The 18,342-nt window shown below is 40.4% G+C and overlaps 1 protein-coding gene across 1 annotated transcript in view; it reads right to left on the minus strand.

Moving 5' to 3' along the window:
• The window catches only part of BARX2 (BARX homeobox 2), a 33,082-nt gene extending 15,265 nt beyond the window's left edge, over window positions 1-17,817 (minus strand). The window contains exon 1 of the mRNA XM_066564423.1: window positions 17,545-17,817. Coding sequence (XP_066420520.1) covers window positions 17,545-17,740 — 196 coding nt within the window. The 5' untranslated portion in view covers window positions 17,741-17,817. The remainder of the gene's footprint in view (window positions 1-17,544) is intronic.
• Window positions 17,818-18,342: the final 525 nt, after the last annotated feature.

Genomic DNA, 18,342 nt, shown 5'->3' on the forward strand with positions numbered 1-18,342 from the left:
TTTGCATCTGCCCTAATACAGAGAAAACCCATCTCTGTTTCCTCTATGGACAAAAATAAACTCTGTGGCTAATTTGGCTGAACAGCTGCACAAACAATGCAATTTAGAAGGATGCAAATGATACACAGGCAAGTTTTGTTCACAGCCTGCCTGTCCTTTGTGGTTGACAATTAGATCAATGGTCTTAACCCATCTCTGGTGGCTGGGGTAAGGAGGAGAGACATGCACAGGGAACAAAGCTGAGGATAATGGACATCCCAGCATTATTCCAGGAAGCTGAAACCCTGCTAACAGAATCTAGAGCACCCTGGAAGAGGATTTCCTCCAAACCAGATCTTTTTGTTTGAGTAAGCTGACTATGTCACAGCTTCCATAAGCACAGGGCATGGCTATTTTTATCCTCTTCACATCAAGTAACAGCACACCCATGTCACCTTACAGATCCAATCTTAACTGAAAGAGAATGAGTTTAGGACAACTAAGCTTTCACGTTTTGGATGGGGGGAAATACACAGCTGGATTTCCAGGTTACAGAAACTTTTCACTGCCAACGATTCTACAGCATAAAAATCAATCATAAAAGTCCTGGCAACTTCATTCCTGAAGCAGCTTCCTTGACTTCAGGACTCTCTGTATTACATAAAGTCAGTCATGAGCTGAAGATGTTGCAAAAACCATCAGTCATGGTTCCATCTCCACCTCTGCCTGCAGACATGAGTGTCCATATGGACATGAGGAGGTGGATGCTCCCACCAGTAATACCCCAGTCTCCCAGCAAGCTGATTGATGGGAGCCAAGACCCATTGTGCTCATTCCAATGTCAGTGGCATATTGGGGTTTTTCAGCTGAAACAAAAATCAAGTTTCCCTCTTACAGAAATTCATCTAATCTCAAAAAATAAGCTGAAAATGTCTCAAGGATGGGCAGTCCCCAAATGGACACATACAGAATAAGCAGTTGCATGAGAAAAATGTCAGCCTCAGAGTTGCCAAGTGCTTTGGAGGGATGAAAGCAGGTATGTGCCAGAAAAGCGATGATAAGGTTTTCCTGGCATCCATACCACAGCCCTGACAGAAGGATGTGCCAGAGATTCCAGCTGGTGAGCTCCAGCTGTTGTGACCTCCACCTGCTCAGAGCAGCTGAGGCTGCCCCATCCCTGGAAGTGGCCAAAGCTGGGCTGGATGGGGTTGGAAGCAAGGTGGGATAGTGGAAGGTGTCCCTGCCCATGGCTGGAACTAGATGAGATTCCAACTCAAACCATTCTGGAATTCCATGATCTGATGATCTCCAAATGCAAGCCCTCACTCATGTCCAACATTCATCTGTGTGATTTTTTCTGTTCTGATAGGAAGAAACACTGTTTTCACATCTCCAGACAAATTTAGATTAGACGTCAGGTGGAGATAATGCCCTAATTAATCATAATGGATGGAATTAGGTTTCTACAGTGCTCAAATTCAGCCTTAATTGTGAACAAATGCCCTTATGTGCAGAAATGTTAGAAGGATAACTGTTGCAAACAGCTTCAATCCAGAACTACAAACATGCCCCTGGAAATGTTCTGATTTAGGGATTGAGGTGGGAAATTTAGGGATCCAAATGGAAAACCCTCCCTCAATCTAAGATTTGAAATCAAACCTTTGGTTATCACCCGCCATCATTCATGGATTCTCCTCCGAGTTTCCTACAGCCCCTGTCACCGGGAAACGTGGCGCTGCTGAGTTCCACAGGGATGTTGGGGATTCATAATCTCATTCCAATGCCAGTTACAAAATAGGCAAAAAACAACACAGCCCTTTCTTCCCTTCATGTGTAGGTGGGTGTATAATTCCCACTAGCATAAGAAGCAGCTCCAGGCTAATGGGGTATTGTCACATTCCCACCAACTTTACTCTGTCCCATAAAAGAACCAAACAAACAAAGTTCTGTTCACTTGGATGTAGATTTTGGGGAAAGAGGACGTCAGCCACAATATCTCCCTTCCTGGCATTGCCTTAATGGTCAGTCTCAGCCAACTCCCTGAATCCCACTGGACTTCTGTTTTCCCCACATGCAAAATGAGGGCAATAACACCAACCACACCAGTGATATGGCCTGGAAAGGACTCAACAGCAGCCATGAGAGGAGGCAGAGGTGTTGCTATCTCCCAGCTTGCTGCAGACATTTTGCATTAATGCATTGCATGAGTGCTGTGTCAAGAACTCTCTTTTGTGTCACACGATTATGAAATTCTTTAATGTGCCATTAATATGTATGTTAATTTTGAAGCAATGCATGTGTCCTGTTCTTGTGCAAGCAGTAATGTTTCCAGGGGAACTCCTCCAATAAGAGGCACAGATACAGCGTGTGGCTTTCCCAACAAAAATAGCTTTTTTAAGCTCAATTTTAAAAAAGTTCTTTTTACCCAAGAAAGACATTCTGCCTGGGATCAGCCATCCCTGCCAATTTTAACATGATGCCGATCTAAATAATTCTGCAGGGAATATTTTATGTATCTCCCAAATCTCACCACTACCAGACTCTGATTTGGCTGTGCTGGGATGAAACACATATTAGAGTTGGCATTTCCACATGCAGACAGACAAAATCTTTACACTGACAGTGTTTTCATTAAGCTCTGAAATAGGGGCTGTATCCCACCTGGAATGTTATTAAGCTGTCCAGAGAATTTAGGCAATTATTGACATTTACTGCTCTCTGATGAAAACACCCAACACTGCTGACCCATCATGGGAATTGGTATGCTCTGCTCAGCAATGGTGTGATAGTTCTGAGGGAGCTTTTAAATTCTGAGACTCAAAAGAGCCTTTAATTCACATTTGGTGAACCTCATATGAAAAACTGTTTCAATTTTAATTTTTTTTTAATCCCATTTTTCCTCTCTATTGAAGTATTGATGCGTTGCCTACAGCTGTCCCTGTTTCCATCCCAGGAGATCTGATGGGAAGGAGATCCAAGGGCTTTCATTTTATGTAGAGCTCCTGAAAGATTTGCTTGGACCCTGCATCCCATTTCACTGCCTTGAAACAGATTTTCTCCAATTAATTAAAAAGTACTTTTAAAAGTCTTTTTCCTTCTTACTTAAAGCCATTCTACAGAAGTTAAAGACTTGACATTAGATGGATGCAATGCTGAATCCATATGGATATAAATATATAGTTGGTTAATAAAAAGGTGAGTTCTGTGTCCACTCTGTGTATTCCAACCACCACACTCTACCATCACATCCTTTACACATACAAAATGACAAAGTAGAGGGAAAAGTGCAATCGAAACTGCAGCAAAATCAGAAACTTATAATCTGATACAAAAATTGGCTCAAATAACAAAATATTTCAAATTATTTTAGTCCTCTACTAAAAATAAATTTAAGAAAACAAAGTTTAAGGCACTTGAATAGCTTGCCCCTTCGAATGCATAAAGTTTCAGAATGACAACACATTCCTACTTGTTTCCAATTCGGAGGGAACAAAGTAAGAATCATGAAAGAAAAAGAAAAACCCCATATGAAAAAAATAATTTTATGAGTTGTCTTCTCACACATTAAAAGGAGGCAAAGGAAAGGCAAATTGAAATTATTTTCTCCTCTCTGTGGGTCACCTTTCATTAAATTGCTGAGAATGAAACATACTCCCACCAGGATGTTAACATCTCATTTTCAGTGCTGCTGGGGTGAGAAGCCTGAATAAAAATAAATGGCTTCTCCAATGAGACACATCATCCATCGTCAGCATGTAAAACACAGTCATTAATCACAGCACAACCTGCTTATTATGGGCATTCAAGAACTGGCAATACAAATGCTTATAAAACAGGGGCTCCTTTCACAATTGCCTGCCCTTGTCTCTCAATAGTTTAGAGGATTAACCCTTTTGCAGTGAGGGATAGGCAAACTGGTTTTGCTTAATTCCAAACCAACCTGACATCATGGGTTCAAAAGTTCGACTTGAACATTCTCAGGTGCAGTTTGTGTGAGGGAACAAAGAGCTCAGGGAAGATAAGGGAAGGAATACAGCAAAAGAGCAAATTGAAGAACCTTACAGGGCATGGACTGAGTGTAAAAATCCAGTAAGAGACAAAGGATGGATAAAAAATGGAGATGAAAGAGTTGAAACTCTTGCAAAGTAATAAACACGGTTTTGTCTTAACACCTATCTTAAAGTGATTTATGGGGAAGTCTCTTCCTTCCTACAGAATTCCCTCTGTTGGGAAAAAACAACAGGATTTTACTTGTACTTAATTAATACTCATGAAGAACACAGTTAAACATACACAGTCCCCACTGACCATATGACTTTGGGCTTCTCTTGCATTTCTTAGCAAAGGAATTTAAAATGCTAATGTGTAAAGGACCACCATTTTTCTTTAAAAAACGGGAAGGATGAGGAATTCAACTGGCTCCATGTCACATATGAATTCAAGGACAAAGCCAAGTACGGATGGCCCAAGCACAAAGCGCTGCCTGCGAAGCTCTCAGCTCTTCCCTGGGCTCTGCAAAACCCAGCTCCACTCAGTTATCCCTGCTCCCAACACAGCATGTCCCAAGCTGCCAGCTAAATGAATGCTCAGAAAATGGTCATTTATTTGCAGTCTGATGCAATTCCTTTTCTTTTTCTACACACCCAAAACTTCTATTGACTTCAAGGAGAAAATAAGTGGGGACACAAGGAAAATCCAGAGGTCTTGAGAAAAGCAGTATTTGGACATCCATGCAGCAGGCAAAAGTACCTAAGCCCCACTATTTACTGATAGCTGTAACAAGTGAAAACACCCCAATGAAGAAAATTCTTGTGAAGAAAAACTAGATGAGGTGTGTATTTGAATTTTCTCCTGAGGTGTAAACTGGCCCCAGGTTAACCAGAGTTGATAATTTGTCAAACACTTCAGTTTGTCATCAACTGGACAAATATTTCCAGTGTTGGTATCAGTTACTGGAGGCAAATGACCCATGACTAGCTTTGGGGAAAACAAACATTTTGAGAAGACAAATTAATAGTCCACCGTATTTTAAATTACACTAAAGCTACATACCAGGTACTGGAAATGAACACTTAACTTTCTTCTGGGTGGATTTTTCAGTTAATTAGCATTGCAGCAATGGGTGGTGGCAGCAATTCCATTATCATTTACTCCATATGTAAGAAATACTTAGCAAATGCTTCATAGGCATGACTGGTTCAGAGTAGAGTGGGATACATCCCAGCAAATCATCAGCAAGGAGTTAAAATCAAAAAATATCTTGATTTAAAAGAGACTCACAAGGATCATCCAGTTCAACTCCCAGCCCTGCACAGGGCAAAATCACACCTGAAGTACTCAGAAATTCAGCAATGGCTCTACTTCCTAGAAGTAGAACTGTCAGGAGTTTTCCCAAGGTATTTCTTCTAAAGGAAAGGTTTTCTTCAACTGAAGTCACCATCAAGACACTGTGATGAATGAAAGGCTTCTCAGTATCCTTCACTGCCAAAAGAATTTTCTATCCTGTAATCTACTACAGGAAAGCATCACTTTTGTTTTGTGGGTGGAAGCTCAGAGATAAAAACCACGAGCAGGTGAGAGCTTTATTGATGGGTTTGCTTTTCCAAAGGAACCCCCAAAGGTGACTTTGGTGCTGAGCCAAGGCTGTGCTGAGCAGTGTCTGTGAGGTGGGAACAGCAATGCTCAGGTTTTAAAAAGCTGCCAACTGATTTTAATGCATTTTTGCAAGTTGTATCATGATTAATTGTGCTAATGCTGAAAAGGGAGTAATAGGTCACAGAAATCAGCTTTTTCAAACATATTAAAGCGAGAGAGTCACCAGTTGCCATCAAAGTCTCTCGTTGCTCTCCTGGCAGTGGTTTTGCTCTGTGACAGGGAAGAGAAGGAACAGTATTTTTCCTATTTTTCCATGGTTGAGTATGTGCCACAGAAGTCCTGTACTAAGGTTTATCACAGTTCTGTCCTTTTTTCTTGATTAAAACTGCTGGATGAGTATAATTTTTCCCTTCTCTGAAGGCCAAATTTCTATTTCATAGTTGCCAACTCAGTAGAATGTGACAGTGGGAGCTATTAATTGATCCTGCTATTAATAGAAAGCATGGAAAACAGAAAGGACAAAACAATTACAAAAACTGTGCAAGCACAAAAGAAAAGGAAATTATTTGCCAAACTGAGTTTTCCAGACCAAAGCCCAGTCCATGGAGCCAAGCACACAGCAGTAAGACACTCCAGCACTCCCCTGCATGCTGGGCATATGCAGTCAAACCATCTTTTCCATTTCCACACATGTCCAGCACCTCCATCCTCCACAAAGAACCTCTCACAGAGCCAAAGCAATGTCATGCCATGAAAACCAGGATCAGGCCCTATCTTTAATTTTAGCACAACCGCTACAAAGACCAAGAGACCAAGCCAGATCAATCCCACACCTGCAGACTTGGCATGGGCTGGGAGATCATCTGTGCAGAGATGAATTTAGCTCACCCAGAGATGGGAATGATCCCAGTGCACAGACATTCCCTGCTGTCTGCACAGCTTGCCATAACCCAAGGTTTTGATGGGATGGCACTTGGGAGCTCTGACCTCCCAAGACAAGCAGACAAATGCAAGCCAGGAAACCTTACATCTGCAACTCAGAGCTGCTCCCTGGCTCTGCTGGAAAATGGACAGGGAAGAAAATTTCGGATGATAAATGAAAAGAATCGATCCTGAATGTATTAAAAATGCATAAGTTGTCTTAAAGGAACCATGTGAATTACAATTTAAAAGATAATAATGATTTAAAAAATAATCTGCCCAATTTTGTGAAAACACTGCCATACTTGAACTCATTTCTAAATCCTCTATTTTATCATGTAGATTATTTCTTTTTAAATAATATTTTGGATGGTGTACTTTGTTCAGCTGAGAAACAGATTAATACCCATAACCATTCCAGCTTTGGAATTTGGGATCAGCTCATGTAAAAGTTTCATTAATTTATGAGCTGGTACTTACACAAGTAAGCTCTCTAAATCTTGACAATTAGATGAAAAAGCAGTGGGATTTCTACAATCTCCTTTCAGTCTTCTTTGCTGCCTCTTCTGATGCAATCACTTCAGCAGCAAGTCTGTGATGGACAAATTCATTTACAGCACCAATGGCTGGGACATCTCTTCACAACAGACAGGTGCTCTGGGGATTAGGCACCAGCCAGAGAGATCTCTGTCCCAGCCACAAGAAAAAGGCTTTTAATAGGGCTGCACAAATAAAATAAAATCAGTTGGGATTTCATAAATGCTTTTGTTTTAATGTAATTTAAATACTGAACTACCTTACAGTATTGTGCTTTCAAATGTTTACAGTTAAGACAATAATTGAATTTGACTCATTCTGGCCCTGATCCAGCTACGATTTAATTGACTTCAGTGGGAGTTGGACTGGGCTCTAAGTAATTTTAACTAAAGTAATCCATCAATTGTTCCTCACCCACTTCATCAAACTCCTTCCTATCATTTATGATTGCTCTGTAATTTATTGCAACAAGGTGAAACCAACACTTTTAACTTCTGGCATGGCTTCCTGACCCTCAGTGGAGAATTTCACCATATGCAGCCACCTAAACCAGACCTGTTCGAGGAAAGCCAAGAGCTCAATACAGCTGAGTCCCAAACCTCCTGGTACTCTCCACAGAAACCTCCAAATATCAGCTCCTCCATGGCTTAGTCACCACAGCAACAAAATAAACTGTTAGCAAAGCTGTCAAGAGGAGGCTTGGAACAAAACAGGCAGAAGGGTGAAGTGAAATGCATTCACAAACACTCACAAATTTTTTTTTGGCCAAACAATCCTATTTGCTTCAGTCTTCTCATCATTTTTTTCTATCAATGATTACATTACTGTTTTCTATTTCTTTTCATATTTTTCCTCTTTGAGCCACAGGATGAAACACCATCCAGAGCACTAGGCCTTCCATAAGGCATATCATGTTATGTACAACATACATTATAAAATACCACTACTGCTAATTTCATTTCAAAGATGACAGGTTAATCTGTCATAGAATACCCTGTTTAAGTAACCAGAAACATATAAGGCACATTTCTCTATCTTCTAAAAGAAAAGGACATGTTTTTATTAAGGCTTCAATCCTTCTGTGCTTACACAACACAGCTCTGGTTTTTAATGGATCAACATAAGCAGCTCTATGTTGGATGTGGCAATAGGCACCTGCACACTCAAAGGTACAGGAACTTGTTGCTTCAACATTAATTCTCAAGATGTCTATTAGAATTAAATTCAGATGAAATTCAATCCCTGTAAGGTGAAATAAATCCCAGTCTGGAAAAAAAAAAACCAAATACAAACAACTCACTGGCAGGAAACACAGCCATTAACTGCTCTGTCACTTGCAAAATAACCATTAAAAGAAATATCCAAAGGCAAATGGTGGCCAAGTATTTAAAGATGACTGACTGATTACATGGAAAACTCTTATTCTGATGAAAATCCAAAAAATGAATAGTAAGGTTATCAAAAATGCAGGCCAAATATAAATACTTCCAATTCAACCCCTTCTCTGCAAGTCGTCCCATTGAAGTCAGACAACGAACTACATGAATAGAAACCACTGGCATGTAAAAAAATTTACAAGATAAGACCTGAACATACACATCCAAACACATTAGGGTCACTGAAAGGTTGTTGCTAGGAGAAGAAGACCATATATTTGCAAATTTTCTGTAATCACATATTCAAAGGGAATTGTAATTTTGTTGCATGGGAAGTTCTGGAAAACTGGTTTTTTCCTTTCATTAAAAAAAACCAAAACAAACAAAAAAAAAAAAAAAGAAAAAAAAAGGTGTGATTTTTTGAAAGAGAGAAAATGAAAAAAAAACCACCAGATTTGTCTCTGTCTCTTACGGTTCTTTCAGGTTCTGTGTCTTAGACAGAGCTTAAGTATTCTGGATGTGCTACCTGCAGTCCAAAGATTTTGAATGTGAGTACAGATGTCCATATTCAGAAAGTTGGGGTTTTATTTTAAAGACTGTTCTTCATCTTTCTCTTTAGTAACATAAATGCATCTCACCTGTTCCCAAACACCTGAAATACATGCAGCTGGTATCTGGGTGTTGCTCTGAGCTGTGTTCTGGCCAAGAATTTCCTCTCATGCATGTAAAGGTGCATGAGAAGAAAAGGGAAAATACTGGAAAATTGAAAATACTACATATTACTGTCTTAGCCAGGTCCTAATACCAAACCTCTATATTTTTAAAGATGTCATTAAAATGTAGCTTTGGGAATGCTGGGGTAGAAATCTCTCAGCTAAATTCTCCCACAGTCCTGGGAACCCAAGAAATAATGGATAACACCAGACTTCTACTGCTCAGCTCCCATTAGCTTGTCCTTGTGATCCTACTCTATTACAGACTTTACACAAATACAAGTGAGATCAAAAAATAAGTCCCAAATTTTCCAAAGAAGTGCTGCTTCCTAGCAAGTGAAGCTCTTGAACATGTTCTGGGTTCTGCAATCTAGCTGGAGCAATTCTTACATAGGAATGACTGAAAAGGTTTGGTTTTAACTTTCTCTCCTTGAAAAATAAATAAAATTTTGCAATACTGAAAGTAACTTCATTGTTTTGCCAAATGTCTCGTAAAAAGAAAAGTGGTATAAAGTTTTGCTTCAGCCTTTAGAAGACAAGTTTTCAGTATTTATTCCTGATCGAGTATTTTCTCTGATCTGATCTTACCCATACACCTACTTTTTAAACCTCTCCATTATCAAGCTAAATTTATAACATTTTCTTTGTTCGGAACTGAAAAAGACACATAATGATTATTCAATCTACCAATAATCCAAAAGATCAATTTTTCTGACTTCTCCTATTTTCACTTGGATATGATGAGATTTTGTACATAGCCTGCAAATGCAAACCCAGGTTTCCAGTGGCTCCAAGCAGGGCTGCAGTCACTTCTAACACTGGACAACTTATCAAGGGCTGAGCAGAAGAAAGAGATCATCAGAATCAAGTAATTAAATCCTCTGAGCAATCAGAGCAAAACCTTTCTCCAGCCCAGCAGTTCTTTTGGAAAAAACTTACGCCACTGCATTGAGCAAGTGCCTCCAGAGCTCAGTTCCTGACTCAACCATCAGTTCTGGCTCTGCCATCCATTGTGTGCATTCCATGCAAATGTGCCTTCCCCACAGGCCTGCACCGAGGGCATGGAAGTGACTTTGAACTGGAAAGGCATAAATTTTGTTCCATCACCCAAACCTGCTCACAACATTCCTATCAGCAGAAAATCCATCCTGGAGGTGGATCAACGCCCCAATCCGTACATTGCCAGAGCTGTGATCTGGGGAGCTGTCCGTCACTGCACCCAGATGGCAAAGAAATGTACTGCTCAACACAACAGAAGAAAAAATACAAAATCTCCTTAGTTACTGCCCTGCTCTGCTCCCCAGGCCTGGTGGAGTGACAGGAGCTCCACACAACACATCAGCTCCAAACAGTCTCAGTTCCTTTTCCTCACCTTCCACAGTGAGGATTTTTGCCCCTGTTCATGCCCAGCTTGTCCTGAAGGCAGCAATGCTGAGCATCATTGATTCTACAGGATGAGATGGTCTTTTCCTGCATTCTATAGAAGCAAGTTAAATAAAAGTCCTCAAAATAATTATGGCACTCAGTCTGCATTGTGCAGTCTCCATGAGCAGTGGCCAAATTGAGGACACTTAATGAAAGTGCTACATTTAAACTTAACTCACTGTGCAGATGGATTTAAACTGTGCTTCAGTGCCAGCTGTGAGGCTTTAGAAAATGAGGCGTAGGTGTCAATTTTCCCAGTGGAATCCCAGATTCATTAATGCCTCTTATTACAGCATTCCTCCACAATGCTTATTCATGCCCAACCACAACCACAATGCTGATTACTTGCCACAATAGGTTTTATTGCAATCACTGGGGTGTGATCTTCTGGTTTGTTCACTGTAGTTTTGCATTCATGAAATCCTTTTATTTGCTATTAACAGTACTGAGATAAGAAAGCAAAAGTCACTCTTTGTTACAGATATTTTAATATCTAGCACTGAAATTTCTTTAGAGACAGATTTCTCTGCTCAGTCCTGAGATCTGCTTTCAAATCCAGATTTTAATCTGGGTTTCCTTCTGAAATGCCATATCTAGTACTGCATATAATCCAACAGAAAAAAATAACAGGCATTTCTCCAAGTATCCATTTATCATCACCCAGCTCATTATTATTATCCCCCATATGCCACTTTTGGGTATTTCTGAACTAGATTTTCTGCTAAAAACATCAAAACACTTAAAACCCAAGATGGTCACCCTGAAAAACACTAGGCTCCTTAAAATTAACTGCTGTGCCCAGTCTACAGCACTTACAGAGGAATCCACTTTCAGTTCATAGGTTTGTTTCATTTACCTCAGTTGATAAAGTGCTCCTCATCCACAGACAGGCTTTCCCTTGTAGGGTTAAAATAGACAGGGAATTTTGGAGAATTTGAGAAAACTCTGACTTTCCCAATGTTGCAGCTGAATAAATCCTGCTACAGGAGCAGGGACACAGTCCTGACAGGAAATCCTGACTTTTCTGGGTTTTCAGAGGAATGCTCAGAGACAGCAGTGTAACTGTGACTGCATCTTCTGCCATTTCTAGGCAGAAATATTATCTCTGAACTATCTTATATCTATTAAAAATACTCAATAGCTTCACAAAGACTGGATCAAAGACATCTATAGAGGAAGCACTTTGTATTTCTCAGGACTAATAGAATTCCTTTCTAATTTTGCCTTTACTTTTTGCTACTCAACTATAGAATTCTATTGATCTTTGTAAGCTAAACGAAATAAATACAGGCAGTTTTCAAAGTATCTTTTTTTAAATTCATATATTTTTACAAATAATCAGCAAAAATCCCAAACAGTCTTGGCAGCAATGCAGATTTCCACACAGAGGCATTTTCAGCTTTGCAATTTAGGTTGGCACCTCCTGTATAAACACACAGATTCATTTTGGCCTGCTTCCCTCAACATTTTGGGACACAGGTTTTTCATGGACTCAGGAGCCATTTAAGACATGTAGATCTCCTGAGCACTCACTTCACACAGCACAGAAAGAAAACTCTTTCTGAGACCTTGCACTATTGCCTGGGATGCCGTTGCTTTCCCGGCAGTGTCCTGGGGGAAGACAATCCAACCCCAGCTGCAGATGCCACGCTCGGGGAATGCGGGACGAGTCCAAGGGAGCCTGGCAGAAGGTGCCCCCACCATTCCACATCAGCTTTATTCAACAGGATTTATCCATCTGTCATATTCCAGACTGGAAGCACGATAAATGGACGGCATTTCATTTTTCCCCGTGCTGGAACACACACACAACATGGATTCCCTTTTCCTTTCCCAAGCGTTTTGCCTTTCCCCCCGGAATTCCATAGCAAAATCTGTTCAATGTAAAGGAAAAGATTCAGCAGGTATTTGAGCAACAGAAATGGCTTCCACTCCAATTTGAAGTAACTTCCCACAGCAAAATCAAGCCTTGCCTGTATCAAGACCTTTTAAAAGATAATCGGAAGGAATCTTTTGTTGTGAGTTTGCACATAAAAACTGAGCTATTTCAATTCACAATAAATCTACTTTCTCACCATGGTTTCCTAAAAAGGCTGAGGAGACGGGGTGAGGACCAGAAGAATGAAACCTCATAGCTTATCTCCAAAACAATGATTCCCCAAAGGCCCCAGCGGCTGCAGGTACCGCTGAATTTAATCCAGAAAATATCATTTATATGAGGAAAATGACAGTTCAAAAGACCCCTTTGGAATAACCAAGGGGTTATTCCAAAGTTCATCCTAAGATAAAACAACAGAGGACAGACATGGAACTGGAAGAGAAGAATTCAAGATTTGAACAATTCTGTATTAGACACCTGAATACATTAAAATCCCAACCACACAAATCCTGAATGTTTTAAAGTTAAAAAAAACCCAACAAACCCAAACAAACCAAAAGATCTGATCACCAAACTAAAAATCCCAAAAATTATTTCAAAAGAGCGAATAATAATAATTATTAATCTTCTTTAAAGGAAACTTTTTGCACAGAGCAGCAAGAAGAGAAGAAAATTTTCAAAAAAGCAAAAAAAACAAGTGGAGAAACTTAAGATTGCATTCACTTCCTGAAGTTACAGCGCTTTTAAATGTACATATAACAGTAGAATCCTCTTCAGGACAACTCCCCTAAAACATCGGTAAATATTTTATATCTTATATCTTTATATCAATTCTCTCATAAAATAAACAGGGCCACACTGATCCAAGGTATATTTTTGCCTTGCAAGGTGTTGTTCTGGTATAGCAATTAAAGAGAAATCATCACAGCCCTACCTGAGATATGGACTAGTAAAAAACCTTGGCATAGACATAAATTACTCGGCTGCTCATTAGGATTTAAATTATAAACCACTAAGATACATTCAAATTTGAGGGTTTTTTAATGAGCTGGAATGAGGCCTGGTACAAATGAATACACATCACAGACAATTAACAATTTGTATTACCAACTTTGCTGAAATAACTGAACTCTGCAATTGAAGGCAACGCGATTCTTTCTAATCCAGCCATCTCAATTCATTTGGAGAGTTTAAAAAGGCCATCCAAGACCGATATTACTGATTACCCACACACAATGTCACGAATTCCACTAAGACCAAGGATTGCACACAACTCCCCTCCACACCCCAGCCTAGTTTTCATTTCCAAACTATTTTAGTTTCTTTGATAAATAAGGAGCTTTTCTAATTTGACCTTGTAACACTGCACACTGACAGTGTCCTTTGATTCTTTTACCATGCCCAAAACTACCAATAAGGCAACTGGATTCTAAATCTATCACTAAACCAACATAATACAAATAGAGGAAACAAATTAGAATTGGAGTACAAATTGCCTACAAATATTTTTAATTGAAAAATTAAATTTTAAATGCAATTTGAAAATTGATTCCTATAGGAATCTGCTCGGTGAAAAAGCAACCACTGTAACAAACCAAGCATATAAACAGTGTATCATTATTTATACAAATTAATCAATGGTGACATAATACGAAAAGTCAATAAAAATATAAGTATCATGAAATGAGAGAAATATTATTTTCACTCAGCCATCACAGCCCAAAAGTCATAAAGTAAAGTGGCATTAATCACCATCTGAAAATATTTCTAGTCTTTAAAATTTTAATCAAAATGCCTCTGAACCCAGACTAGCATTTTGTTACAGATTTGGTACAGATTTGGTACTGGTTTAGCCTTTTTTTTTTTTTTTGCTCAATAAACATAAATACATGTTCATATATCAAATTTTAAACTAATGATGGAACATTTTCACAGGGAATTGCAGTTTTCTTTCAAAAAAAAGAAATTGAAGCTCTCTTCAATGGGAATCTCCCCAGCGACATTGCATTAGACCGGCGACATTGCATTAGCTTTGCGTTAGACCTCACAAATGCTCCTCACAACTAAAATGTCAATCTTTGACCTCAAGATTCACCGGAAGAGTCCCAAATGCTTCTTCCACCACCTTCTGCTGATACTTGACAAATCTGTTTTGTTCCAATTCAGATGCCCTCAGTTAAATATTCAGCAATTCATTAGAGCCAAAAGAAAAACTCTTTTCTATTGGGCTTGCAAAGTTTTCTGATCTCTCTTCGATTAACTGGGGATGTTGTTGAACACACACACTGCACAAGTACAACATCTTGTCTTTCAGCTCCAAATAAATTATAAAGGCCTATCAGCCTTCTCTGACTTCACCCAAGATGAAAGAAATATTAACTCTTTAACCCATGAAAACATCTCAAACCCTGACTCCTGCCTCTCAAGGCAGTTTCTCCTGCCTTGAGAAAAAGCCACTGAGGAGATGTTACCTCAGTGGAGTAACTCATTACTCATCACTCCATCAGTTTCAAACACTCCCAAGTCCAAGCTATGATGGTACAGTAACAAATCTCTGTGGTTTAGGTTAAGACGCATTTTCTTAGATCATGAAGAGACTAAGTGCTCACTCCCTTCCTGATTAACTCCGGAGGCAAAGGAAACTCAGGCAGTAAGTTAAATGCCATACAGTATTTCTATAGTGCTATATTTCTGCAGCCTTTAGCCCCCAAGTAGTTTGGGAGGAGTTTTTTAGTTTATTTTTACTCTGTGTGTGTGTGTCTTTGTGGGTTTGTTTTTTACTTTATTTTAGTTTAGTTACAGATTTGTACTGGGTATTTTTCAAATTCTTTCACATTTAGGTATCTTTTGTGGTATTGTCCATTTCTTAGCCAATAGTTTCCTTTCATAAAAAAAAATTCCCATAGCCTAATACACATAAGACTTGAATTATGCCTATACACCTTAGAATCTGACAGTTTGGAATTGTGGACTTGATAGTATTTTCCCCTGTGATTTTAATTCCACAAGCAAATCTCTCTGTGTACTTCACTTCACAAATGCTGCAATTCCATACAGCTTAGTCCAATAGAAGCAGATATTCACAACCCAAACTGACATAGGGACAGGCCAGAGCTTGGGCTAGAAACACAACCTTGAGGGCAAATTCATTAAAGATCCCAGGCACAAAGAGAAATAAGGCTTTAATTGAAGAGTAACCACAAGAGACTCACTAGCATCACTCTCAATCCACTGCTGAATCATATGAGGATTATTAATGATTATTTACTGAATATACATCACCCTTGCAAAGACAATGCTTGCTATACTTGACCCAGAACTATGTATTTAAAAAATTTCCCTCTTTTTTTTTCCATGGGGGGTGGTGGGAGTCACACCAGCTGCTAGGAAGCACCTCACCCATCCAAAATCCCGAGGATCTATTAGGTGACATTCAGACCATATTTTTTATGCTGAGGTAATTGTACATGCTTCTGGACACTGATAATATCGAGGTTAATATTCCTTTTGGATGCTAAAGGAACTTTCTTTTCTAATTCTTCCTCTTTCTGTACAGAAAGAGAGAAAAGTCAAGAGGCTTGGTGTCCTTACCCTGGTGGATTGAGGTCTGCAGGCAGAATCAGGCACTCTGTGCGTCACTGCCACACACCAAACCCCTTCAGGACGTTTTGGCCAAGCACTGAATTTCACTACACAGTAGTGAGGGATCAGCTCTCAAAAATTCCCTTGTCAGCAATATCTTGATTAACAACTAGTTCTTATATAAAATATGTCAGCAATTAGTTAGGGAAGGCAAGGGATGTCACACACAAATCGGTTGGAAGAAATAAATGTTGACGGAGGATCAAATTGTCCATGCAACTTCTTCCCAAAAGCTGGTCATCATGGGTCTTAATTCTGATCCAGCCCCCTAATCCCTTCTGGATCTTTAATAACTAGTATTTACAAAATAAATATTCAGGTTGAAGGAAGATTTATGCTTGGAGCAAGGATTTACTCTACTTGTCAAACTCTTAGGGTACGCTAACAGCAAGTTTTCTGTCAGCACAGCTCTGCTAAGAGCTGAAAAGATCCTTCTTATTTATATTCAGCAATAAAAAATCTCAAACTAAACCAGCAAACCTAAGCCAAAGAACAGGCATCGAGGTTTTAAACACAACCTAATACAAGGTCAAAATGAACATTTTCAGCAAAGAGGAAAAATGTAATTCTATGACCTTGAAATAAGCATTATTTTTATTGGTAATTAGTCCTTTACCAATATTTTTCAATAGATAAGATTTTTTGAAGAATGAATTTTTAAGTTGCAGTTTCATCACCTCATTTCTCTTGACACATTGTGTCACCATTGGAAGTATGGCCTTATGGGAAGAACAGAAATCTGGAAAACTGCCTGCTTCACCAGAAAAAGGAATGTTTAAAAATATTTTTTAAAATCTGGAATGTATTCTAAGAATACTGCTTTTACTTTTAATGTGGATTTTTAAACACCCACATTAGACCAGTCCGCTTGTGAAATTTTATAATGCCCATGGTCAAGACCCGATTGCTATTGTGCTGCCTGTGCAGGGCAGAGCCGTTTGTGCGTATTTATTTGTGGTGTCGGCAAAATCTTTACAAGTATTTTCCCATCTTTGCTGTTAAGAAATAACCTACATTCTTTCAAAGAAAAAGAAAATTTAGGGTAGAAAAACTGCGTCTATAGATTTTTTTTTCCTTTTCAGAATATTTCTATTAATTTCTTTGTACTCACACAGACATATAAAAAAACCACTGGAGGTTTCAATGTGCATAAGATGAAGGACGATTTCTACAGGACTCCTTAGCACTGATATATTGGCTCCAATGCACACCCCGGATTGGGCTGAACCCCACCACTACACACTGAGAGTAACTAAAAAGTGATAATAACTAACTGATAGCTGCTAGTTACTGATAGTAACTAACAACGATTCCCAGCGCTGGCAAACCCAGGGAGTGGGGATGGAGTGTGAAAGCCGGGCTTCGTTCCGGCAGGGTTGGGGGGGACGCAGTGGGAGATGCAGGAGGCGCTCGTCCGAGACCCCCGGCTCCGCGCCCGCCGCATCCCCGCTGCGGGCACCGCTGGCGTCACGCTTACCGGCGCAGGAGTGCAGCGGCTTGGGCCGGACCAGGAGCGACGGGCAGACGGAGTACAGGGAAAGTTTCTCGAAGTAGTCGCAGGTCTCCTTGGAGAGGATCTCGTCGATCATGAAGGTCTTGTAGCGCCTCCTGCCTGCCTTGGGCCGGCCGGCCGGGGGCTGCGGGCCGGGCTGGGGCTGGGGCTGGCCGTGCATGGCGGGACCCCTGCGGGGCGGCCAGAGCCGCGCCCGGCTCGCATGGGCGCCCGGCTCGCCGAGCCTGTCCCCGAGCCTGTCCCCGCTGTGTCCACGCTGTCCCCGCCGCTTGGGCCGCGGTGCGCGGCGCCGGCTCCCCGCTATATAAAGCCGCCGATAAGCATCTCTCCCATCGCTCCGCGGCCTTTTTAGGAGGCTCGGGCTGTCAATCAGGGCGCCCGCTGCTCCCCGCCAGCACCATTGTTACCCTGCGCCGCGCTGGGAGGATCCGCCGCTCCTCTCCCCTCCCTGCTCGCTATTTTAAGATACTGGGGTGTGTGGCTTTTTTTTTTTTTTTCCTCCGTTTTCCTTTTTTTTTTCTCTCTTTTTCTTTTTTTTTTTTTTTTTTTTTTTTTTTTTTCCTTCTCCCCCCTCCTCCTCTTCTCTGGATTGTAATTATCTACAAAAGTTAAAACGCGGGCTGCCGGAGGAGAGTGCCGCCTCCCCGGCCGCGACAGCTTTCCCCGACCGGCGTCAAACCTATTCCCGAGCCTCCAATGCTGGAGAGTGGCAGACGGGAAAAAAAACCTGTTTATAGTTGCCTTGCTTAGGAGCACTGTGTA

This window comes from Molothrus aeneus, chromosome 22 (genome assembly GCF_037042795.1).
Source record: "Molothrus aeneus isolate 106 chromosome 22, BPBGC_Maene_1.0, whole genome shotgun sequence".
Classification (NCBI taxonomy): domain Eukaryota; kingdom Metazoa; phylum Chordata; class Aves; order Passeriformes; family Icteridae; genus Molothrus; species Molothrus aeneus.